Raw genomic sequence first — 11335 nt, 5'->3', positions numbered from 1 at the left:
AGCCGCTACTGTTTTTAGCCAGGAATGTTAGTTAGGAATAATCAGAATTAGAGTGAGACATAATGAGGTGACTCCAACCCTTAAAACAAAGAAAGACATTCTCAGGTAATCACACCAGGCACGGCGCAATAATTTGAAAGGTATTCTGATAATACAGCAGCAAACAAAGGAAAAATAGAATGACGAGCATCATTATTTTTGTACCTCAAATCTAAGTTCGTATTTTAAAGTTTCAGCTGTACCAAACTGTTTTCAAACGAACAGATATTAAAAGAAAAATCTACATTAAAAATCAATTTTCAATATAAAACCGTGTACACACGATTTTCTCAACAATGCCTAAACGACGTACCCTATAAAGTATGGTTGATCGCTTTAAATAAACTAAACTGGAACAAACCATAGTTTTTCAAGATGTCTCAATAAAGCTAGTGAAACTGATATTTTATTTGGGTACAGAAGAGAATAAGAGCAAGAAAAAATAACTTTCTGCTTCTTCAGTTACTAAATTTACAATCTTTTGATTTATTCGATTTTTTAATTGCATTTCCAAAAAAAAAAAAATTTATTTAAAAACTTCCTCCAAAGTTCCATTACAGCAGACAACGAAACTATCGCATTCCACAAATTTTTTATCCCCAATCTCGCTTCTCATCATCGTAAGCAAAATAAAAGCGACATTAAACCTTTCACTGTTTTAAACAAATAGTTTCATGCATATTTTAAAAATAACTCATTAAAATATATCATTACAAATGTTGCTTTATGAAGAAACAATAGATTTATATACACATAATGTATACATCAAATGAAAATTAAATTTATCAATAAAGTAAGAAAAATTCAAAATTGAAAATCTATGATCGATCAAAAGACAAATTTTCCGCTTCTTTCACTTTCATATCCTTCAAACAAATCGCTATATTACTTTTCGTATTTAATGTTGATGGATGATTGGTTCCTAAAGTATCAATTTGTATTGTATCAACTTGATAAAAAGTTTCTAAAGCTTCATTATATTTTCCCATCCCATGTAAACAACGAGCAATATTATTTTTTATACGCAAAGTTGATGGATGATTGATTCCTAAAGTATCAGTTTGTATTTTACCAACTTGATCCAAAATTTCTAAAGCTTCATTATACTTTCCCAATCCTATTAAACAACTTGCCATATTATTTTTTGTAATTAATGTTGATGGATGATTGATTCCAACTGAATCAATTTGCATTGTATCAACTTGATAATAAATTTCTAAAGCTTCATTATATTTTCCCATTCCACATAAACAGCCTGCTATATTATTTTTTGTACGCAAAGTTGATGGATTATTAAATCTTAAAATACCAGTTTGTATTTTATCAATTTGATAATAAATTTCTAAAGCTTCAATAAATTTTCCCATTTCATACAAACAAAGTGCTATATTATTTTTTGTACGCAATGTTGATTGATGATTGATTCCTAAAATGCCGATTTGTATTTTATCAACATGATAGTTTATTTCTAAAGCTTCATTATATTTTCCCATTCCATTCAAACACAATGCTATATTATTTTTTGTAAGCAATGTTGATGGGTGATTGACTCCTAAAATATCGGTTTGAATTTTATCAACTTGATAGTAAATATCTAACGCTTCATTATATTTTCCCATATCATACAAACAAAGTGCTACATTATTTTTGGTAGTCAATGTTAATGGATGATTGATTCCTAAAGTATCAGTTTGTATTTTATCAACTGAATAATAAATTTCTAACGCTTCATTATAATTTCCCATTCCATTTAGACACAATGCAATATTATTTTTTGTAGTGATTGTTGATGGATGATTAATTCCTAAAACCACAGTTTGTATTTTATCAACTTGATAATATGTTTCTAAAGCTTCCTTACATTCTCCCATGTCATATAAGCAAAGTGCTATATTATTTTTAGTGGTCAATGTTGATGGATGATTGAGTCCTAAAATATCAGTTTGTTTTTTATCAACTTCATAATGAATTTCTAAAGCTTCATTATATTTTCCCATTCCATATAAACAGCGTGCTATACTATTTTTTGTACCCAATGTTGATGGATGATTGATTCCTAAAGTATTCATTTGTATTTTATCAACTTCATAATGAAATTCTAAAGCTTCATTATATTTTCCCATACCATATAAACAGCGTGCTATACTATTTTTTGTACCCAATGTTGATGAATGATTGATTCCTAAAGTATTCATTTGTATTTTATCAACTTCATAATGAATCTCTAAAGCTTCATTATATTTTCCTATTTCATTCAAACACAATGCTATATTACTTTTTGCAAGCAAAGATGATGGATGATTGATTCCGAAAGTATCAATTTGTATTTTACCAACTTGACCCATTCCGTGTAAGCAATGAGCTATATTATTTTTTGTAGTTAATGTTGATGGATGATTTATTCCTAAAGTATCAGTTTGTATTTTATCAACTGAATAATAAATTTCTAGCGCTTCATTATAATTTCCCATTCCAACTAAACAGCTTGCCATATTATTTTTTGTAATTAATGTTGATGGATGATTGTTTCCTAAATTATCAGTTTGTACTTTACCAATTTTATCCAAAATTTCTAACGCGTCTTTATATTTGCGCATTCCACATAAACAGGCTGCTATATTATTTTTTGTACGCAAACTTGATGGATGATTGATTCCTAGAATACCAGTTTGTATTTTATCAACACGATAGTTTATTTCTAAAGCTTCATTATACTTTCCCATTTCACATAAACAAAGTGCTATATTATTTTTTGTACGCAAAGTTGACTTATGATTGATTCCTAGAATACCAGTTTGTATTTTATCAACATAATAGTTTATTTCTAAGGCTTCATTATATTTTCCCATTCTATTCAAACACAATGCTATATTATTTTTTGTAAGCAATGTTGATGGATGATTGACTCCTAAAATATCGGTTTGAATTTTATCAACTTGAGAGTTAATATCTAATGCTTGATTATATTTTCCCATATCATATAAGCAAAGTGCTAAATTATTTTTTGTGTTCAATGTTGATGGATGATTGATTCCTAAGATATCTGATTGTATTTTATCAACTTGATGATAAATTTCTAGAGCTTCATTATATTTGCCCATTTTATTTAAACACAATGCTAAATTATTTTTAGTATTTAATGTTGATGGATGATTTATTCCTAAATTATCAGTTCGTTTTTTATCAACTTGATAATATATTTCTACAGCTTCATTATATCTTCCCATATCATATAAACAAAGTGATATATTATTTTTTGTAGTTAACGTTGATGGATGATTGATTCTTAAAATATCAGTTCGTATTTTATCAATTTGATAATTAATTTCTAAAGCTTCATTATATTTTCCCATTCCATATAAACAAAGTGCCAGATCATTTTTTATATTCAATGTTGATGAATGATAGGTTCCTAAAATATCAGTTTGTGTTTTATCAAGTTGGCAGTAAATTTCTAAGGCTTCTCTATAATTTCCCATTTCCTTAAAACAGTTTGCCATGATATGTTTTGTATTTAGAGTTATTTCGTTCTTAGCCCCATAAGTATTTGTGTTATAATTTTGAATAGCATAAAGTATCTTGATTGCTTCTTGAAAAAAACCTTTATTTGATAGCAACCGTTGGATGCTCTCACTCTGTTGGTGGAACGCTTCGCACATTTTTGATTTGTTAACAGAAAACATGTGCAGAAAATGTTTATAGATATGCTTCCCATCGTCAGCGTGCTCTTTTACTTCTTCCAAATGTAACTTAAGAAAATCAATGATGTTTTTGTTGCATGTTTCTGTTATTTCTTTGCGTTTTTGATAACATTTACACGCTAACTGCGTTATTTCGTGCATCGTGTACCTGGCATTGTCACCGTCGAAACGATCAACCAAAGAGTAACTTACTAACAAAGCAACTGCGCGGTATATCAAATATTCTTGTTCTATTTTCAGGTATTTTGAAATATCGTGAATGAGCTGTTTGGTGATGCTTTGTCCGTCGCAATACGCTAAATGGTTTAAAAGTTCTACTGACTTTTCATTCGATGTTTCTATTTTGTGTAAAACCAAGTTGATTGATGTTATCGCAGACTTTGTTTCTGCTTCAGTGGGCATACCTACGTCTAGTGTTTCTATGGGTTGAGATCGAAAAAGTTCTAGATAGTTTTGCAAAGTTATGTTGTTGTTTTTTATATAGAGAATAGCTTGGTTAATGGCGAGAGGATGATATCTTAGTACTGAGGCTATTTCCTTCAGTTTTTCGTCGTCTGTTGTTTCAAGATTTCTTTTCATGAAAATAAATGCGTCTTGATGCGAGAAAGGATTAATTTGCACTTGATGAACGTTGGTTGACCACGTTTTCCATTGCGATGTTACCAATGTAAACGCGTTTCTTTTATTTGACACGAATTTCTCAAAGGTCTTAATGCTTTCATCATCCACGTTGTCAAAAATGTATAATGTCTTTTCACTTTCAAAATAGTTATGTATTTTTTGACAGATCACCTCAATATCGAACACGCTGCCTTGAGAATCTTTTACGGCTAACCCCAATACGTGGCAAAGGTTGATCATGGAGATTTGTGTCTTGTTTATCGCGGCATCCACCCACACAATACTTTCAAAGAAGTAGTTGTAAACTGCTGCATACTTTCTAACGAGTTGAGTTTTTCCAACTCCAGACATCCCAGTTAAAACTATAATAGATTTACCCGATTGGTCTTTTTCGCAAACGTATTTGTGAATTTGTTGCAGTTCATCATCGCGTGAAAAGAATGTTTTCAGCGGGGGTAGGATACCGAAAACTGAGTGTCGTAATGCCAATTCTAAATTACAAATAAAAGAAACATTTACAAATACATATGCCTTTGTTCTTATAAATACGCAACCAACTTTCATCCAATTTTGAGGACACAACAATATAATTTATCATGTAAATGATTTAGACGATAGAAACGCAATTACAACGATGGTTTGAAGAAAAAAGTATACAGTAACTAAATGCTTAAAAATGTAACATTTCTACAGGTGCAAATCTTCGTTTTAATGAAAATTTTCATTTATTTAAAAACTTAACTCGTATTTTCTAAATTTAAGAGAGTCATTATTAGAATCTCTTAATTCAACGATTTAAATATTTATATAGGTTAAAAATCCAGTGAATGATGGAAGCATTTCATTTAAAGTTAAGTATTCTCCCGTGGATCTTTTTAAGTTTGACTTTAAAATTTTATCCTAAATATCGATCATTTTCATTCGAATTCTAGTAAATGGTGTATATAAATGAGAAATTTATAAAAACCTACTTTGTTCACATTCACTAACCAAATCTCTTCGCTCGCAAAAAGTTAATCTGTCTTTTATATCTCGCCATTTTTTTAATGGATTATCTTTACGCCATTGGTTTAGTATTTGAAAAGTCTGTTCTCTAATTGTTATGAATTTTTCTTTAACTTTGTCGACTGCTGAATCGTCAATCAAAAAGCATCGAGCAAATTTTTCCCAATCGTAAGTTAACTTATCGGCAAGTGTTGTAAATACATCTTGTGGGATCTTCTCAACTAAAAGACAACGTTTTATTACGTAAAATTGAAACCACGTCTTTTGTTGAAAACTTGTAAAAATTGAAGCTACCTTTAATATCATCAAATGCGTTCCCCATCACGATTTGATCTTTGAAAGCCGTCTTATGAACAAAAAAAAATTGTTAAACCGATTGATTTTTTTTTTTTTTTTTTTTATTGATTGGTAATGCAAAATTAAATAAACGAAAACATTTTCTAGAATAAACATAAACTTGCGTGGTGCATAAAAAATGTTTGCAAAACGCATCAAAAAAATAAAATTAGCGCAACTTATGAAACGAAACCAAAGGTGAATTGAAACTTCGAAATCAAAATTTGAAACTAAGTTAATCTAAAAAAACGGAATTTCTGTTTCTAAATGATAAAAAAGCGCTAGGGCTTACTTTTTCTGCATATCGTTTCATTTCCGTATCGTTATCATAACGATTTTGGAAAAAACAGTGTCATCGGAATGATTACAACAAAACATCGTTAAAAAAATTTTAACCGGTACTGTAGTTAGTTTAAATCCCGGTGTATACCGGAACTCTAGTCATTCCGATTACACTTTTTTTCCAATATCATATCGGAGTGATAAAGATACAGAAATGAAACGATACGCAGACGCTTATTGTGAACGGCTACTTGATGGCTAAAAGCAAAGCTTAATTTGTTTTTCTTGAAACTATGTATTTAATCAATTAAAAAAAAAAACATCTGAATAATGCAACATAAAAAACAAAAAAAAAAAAAAATCTAAAGATAAAAATTAAATCAATTTATTTGTAGAATGAAAAATTACCGAACGAAAGCAGTTATCAACGAAATTTAGATTGCTTTAAGTCGTTGAATAATTAGTTAAGAGATGTTTAAATTAAAAAAAAAACACTCGTGCGTAGAGAGAAAATCGATTGTTATTATTCTAAAATTGGGCGAAAGATTTTCATAGTTTATATACGAAGAATTATCGATGAGTTTAAGTAGACTTAAATTAACCATACGATCGAGTAACTGTGAGTTTTGAAAGCGAAATCTTGTTTCGAAGAAACGTTAGAAGAAGAACGAAAGAAAAAAAAAAAAAAAAAAAAAAACAAAAGAAAAAAAAGCAATTCGATGAAATGCATTTGGAAAATTTAATAATTTCAATAAAAAAGTCTTAATAAAAAATGTTTTAATATATATATATATTTTTTTAACTTGAATGTAAAATTTACAGTTATTACATTTAAATATTATCAATAAATTTTATTAAATTTCACTCCAATCGCTTTTTTTACAACTTTTAATCGAATTATTTATTAATTATTTTACTTCAATTACTTTTTAATAACTTTAATAACTTCCACAGTAAATATGCATCAACTATTTTTTTCATCTTTCACTCTCGCTTCTTAGCAATTGCTTATTTTATTAACGAAATATTTGCGTATACTTCATGTAAAAGTAAAATGCTGGAAGGAAACGAAAGAGTAAATACGATGACCAAGAAAGTTACTAAACTTTAAATATTTTCAAAATAATACTTTGTGAAAAGAGTTTGCAGGTTACAACTTAACCCTTTTATGCTCCACTCATCGTTCCATAACTAAAAAAAATCCAAACTTTGTTTTTTTGATTCTCATTTATGCCAATAAAAATATGACATAAAAAAAAAAAATTATGCAAAAATTATGTGAAGATGCCATTTGAAATTGTAGTTATGGAACAACGACTCTGCCCGCTAATTGAGTATTTTTAATAAACAAAAAATTTTGAGTTTTAGCAAAGTTAATTCCACACTACACTTGTTAAAACAGTAAAAAAAATAAAAATAACAGTCAAAAAGGGACGTTAACAACAGTTAAAGAGGGATGCTGACCAAACAACAAGAAAAAAACTGGTAGTGGATTAAAAAACATTAAAAATTATTGGTTGATTCCATGAAACTCATTAAAACAGTTTCTTGCTTTTAAAAGACACTGGTTTGCATCTTGCATTTCATACATTGAATAAAAGTAAAACCATTTCCACACTGCCTTCAACAACTTTGTTTCTCTTGAAATACTTGGAAATGGCTACACATATTAAATCTATTATCTTTAGAAGGGTTTTCAACGTTTGGTGGGCGTCTCTTTTCTAGCTACTTTATTTTCTGCAGCAAGTGATGGGCGCCCGCGCTTTGCAAGTAATATATCTTTTCCAGCTTTACACAAACAGTTTCCGGCTTGTGTTTTAAACTGTGACAGTGATTGCTGATTCTTGATAGAAACATGTTGTTGATTCATATGACGACAATACAAAAACAAACTATTGTTATACAGATATGCCAATACAGTAATAGAAAATATGCATATAACCTCACGGTACTTTGTCTCGCACTGTTTGTCTCTAGCAGCATGTCGCATAAATCAACTTATTTTAAATTTCAACAATCTTGGGTCAATCAATAGTCACAAATCTTTTATCCTTTTTTGACCACCTTGTCAGCAGGATTACCTGATTCATTTCCCACATAATTTGAGATGAGTTGCACAATAATATTATCATACCATCTACCAATACAAATTCCTAAATTAACATCAGTTATATAGTGAGAGGAGTCTCTTCCAGCTTTTTTAAGATCTTCATCATTAAGTAACTTTTTACTTGCATCCTTTAAGCGATCTTTACGGATTGTTGCTACAGTAAAAAATTTTTTACTGTAGCAACAATCCGTAAAGATCGCTTTTAGCAATCGAAGAATATCGATAGATGAAAGAAAGTTATCAAAATAGAGTTTGTTGTTAACACCACTCGTTAAACTTTGTGTCAAGCGATATACAACGATGCCTCCCATCAATAGACCTGGAAGTTCATCTTTTTTCAACGAACATTTTCCAAAATAAATCTCAAAATCGTATACAATTCCAAAAACACCGCATCTAGCAAATACTTTTATACCCCATTGATGAGATTTTTTAGGAAGGTGTCAGCTTAGAAAAGATTTTCTTTTTGTTTGCAAAATTTGTTCATCTATTGAATGACTTTCTTCTTGTGAAATACTTTTAATGTTTTTTAAAATAAGTTGAATTTGAGGTCGCACCTTGAATCATTTGTCATAGTTAAGGTAGTTTAAGGGAAGTGATTTATCATTACCTGAAAAATGCAAATACCGTTTTATTTTCTTAAATTGCTTTGAAGTCATGACATCTATTACATTTGGTATATTTGGCATACGAGTTTCATTACTCCAGTAAAATCTCTGATGTGGAAGCTTAACTATCGACATCAAAACTAAAACACCAATATTTTTTTTTCATTCATTATCTATCACTGCTATTGATTTATCTGTCAAATTTGCACTATACGAACTTGTCTGTTCTACAATTAGATCAACTATTTCAGAACATCAAGTTTGTTTAAAGTACTGATAAGGTGTTAGTTCTGGATAAGGTGCTTCTGGGAAAGGCTCGCCATCAAAAGTATTGATTTCTTATTGGATAGAAACTTTACGCTAACAATGTACATGACAAAGAAATTTATTTGCTGAAGTTATTTTGATATTGATACTTTCATCATCAGAACTTTCATCAACTATTTTCATCTACAAACTTTCAATTTTCATCTACTTTAAACTCAGATTTTGAGCAAGTAAAATCACTGTACACAAATCCTTCTCTATATTTGCATTCTCGAAATCACAATTATTAGTATTATCACTATCAACATCACTATCGTCAAAATTTATGACCAAAGCTTCAGAAACTAACTTTCTAAAAACTCTTTGTGTGTGTTTAGAAGAATAAAATTTTTTTACCAGTACCATAACTTATTTTACTTTAAGCTCTGAAAATAAATAAGTTGCATCAAATTACACACACACACACACACACACACACACACACACACACACACACACACACACACACACACACACACACACACACACACACACACACACACACACACACACACACACACACACACACACACACACACACATACACACACACACACACACACACACATACACACACACACACACACACACACACACATGTACAAAGCACACCCAGTAAATAATATAGCATTGTACTCAATTTAACCATAAGTAACATATATAATCACATTCACAGTAATAATATTTACTAATTAAAATAACTAAAAATAAGAATAACGATATTATAAATAATAATAACAACAACAATATTTTAATCGTTAAACATTTTAACAGTTAAATGATAAAAAAGATATTTTATTTAAAAAATCTCATTGCATAAATCAATAATAATAATGGATTGGATTTTATACCGTTGGAGTGCAGTGTTGCTCTACAACAACAAATTAACTTTATTTATTTATTTTTATGTCAAAAAGTTAGAAATAAACAAAAGTATAAATGAGTAGTAAGAAGAGGACGATGTGAAACTAGCATTAAATATTTTTTCACAACAAGATCAGAATGAAAAATCATTTAAATTAGTAGCATTCGTTGTCTGCTCCCAGTACCAACCTCGCCCATAAAATATCATCTACAAAATGTTAGTGGTACTCTGAAATAGTAAAATAGACTTCTTCCACAGCCCTAATCAACAGTTCTTTTTAAAATAATATTGTTTTCAATTGGTTAGGATGCACTTTTTGGATTGGGGAAGCTTATTTTAATTCGTTGTTATAAAACACCCCAGAGCATAAAAGGGTTAAAAGGTCTACGCAAATATAACCTTTGGAATTGTTCTAAATTTACGCAAAATATGAAATATTTAATGTTCAAATAAAAAATGAATCTGTAACTGATTACTTCTTGATGCGCTCATTGTATAAAGAACTACATTTTTAATCACATTAATAGTAACAATTTACAATAATTTAAGTATTTATGATTTACACACAAACGCACACGCACACCATATAAAACGAAGAAACAACATATTTAAAGATATGCTGTATTTGTTTTTTTAGTAAAACGTTATAAAGAAAAAGTGACTATTTTTGAGGAATGCTTGGTTTTTATTTAAGGTCATTTTTTATCAAAAGCCAATCGCCTGTCATTGACCAATTATGGAATGATTTTTTACTGAACAAAAAACAAGTTATTTATGCTCAACCAACTATACAAATAAGCATTTCTTTGAAATGGGTTCCTTCAGAAAAAAAGTCAAACTTCCAGTTAAATACGTTTATAAGTTAATATGTTCCAAGACCCCCCTGCTTGTTTATTAAAAAAAGGCAAAAAATGCAAAACACAATTCCACAAATAAATTTGTGATGCCAACGAATCACAAATTTTGAAACACCTTTTAATTGCAATCTATTTCTTCAAAATTTCTCTTTTACTGCATTTTTAGGAGAGGTGACACTGTTGAGATATGTTTTCTATTTCGTCTCATAAGCAATAATGAATGGCAAAGAGACTTTGCACAATGTAACAATGATAACATGTTTTTGAGAGGATGCTCATAAAATGTTTTTTTATGGATTAAAATTAGTCAGGTAAAACTCCTTGATGAAGCAGATGAACATTTAACTCTTAAATGGGACGCTTTTTAGCAGCGTGGCATTTTGTTTACAAAATTCAACATAGCAATGAAGTATATTTGTGTTTTACATAGGTTTCGGTTTTTCAAAAGCAAAAAAGTAGCCCTTTTGAATTTTTCTTTTAGTATCAAATAATCTCTCTTCCTCTTAGCTTGATATTGCATTTTAAATAATACGCAATGACGAAAAGCAAAATGTTAAAAACTTACATCTTTTAGCAAAACTATGAATATGAACAACAAGCGAATT

At 29.5% G+C, this 11335-nt stretch overlaps 4 protein-coding genes across 7 annotated transcripts in view; all 4 read right to left on the bottom strand.

Moving 5' to 3' along the window:
* LOC145182441 (pinin-like) overlaps positions 1-11335 on the bottom strand; it is a 173635-nt gene that overhangs the window by 130925 nt on the left and 31375 nt on the right. The window lies entirely within an intron of this gene.
* The window catches only part of LOC145183454 (damage-control phosphatase 1-like), a 161432-nt gene that overhangs the window by 118728 nt on the left and 31369 nt on the right, over positions 1-11335 (bottom strand). The window lies entirely within an intron of this gene.
* Positions 1-11335, bottom strand: part of LOC145182677 (protein YIPF3-like) — a 153228-nt gene that overhangs the window by 110525 nt on the left and 31368 nt on the right. The window lies entirely within an intron of this gene.
* The window catches only part of LOC149889350 (uncharacterized), a 51135-nt gene continuing 40495 nt past the window's right edge, over positions 696-11335 (bottom strand). The window contains exons 1-4 of one of the 3 annotated variants that reach the window (XM_090085280.1): positions 6393-6447; positions 5661-5712; positions 5333-5587; positions 696-4852 (exon numbers count right to left, since the gene is read on the bottom strand). In XM_090085280.1, coding sequence (XP_089941406.1) covers positions 858-4852; positions 5333-5587; positions 5661-5688 — 4278 coding nt within the window. In that variant the 5' untranslated portion in view covers positions 5689-5712; positions 6393-6447 and the 3' untranslated portion in view covers positions 696-857. Of the gene's footprint in view, positions 4853-5332; positions 5799-6392; positions 6448-11335 lie in introns of those variants that run through there. The other 2 variants (XM_090085279.1, XM_090085286.1) reach the window with 2 other exon arrangements.

This window comes from Hydra viridissima, unplaced genomic scaffold (assembly GCF_058129835.1).
Source record: "Hydra viridissima isolate aposymbiotic clone 2 unplaced genomic scaffold, HvirCarnegie_v1 scaffold_4, whole genome shotgun sequence".
Classification (NCBI taxonomy): Eukaryota; Metazoa; Cnidaria; class Hydrozoa; order Anthoathecata; family Hydridae; genus Hydra; species Hydra viridissima.
This window is presented reverse-complemented; position numbering and strand designations above follow the sequence as displayed.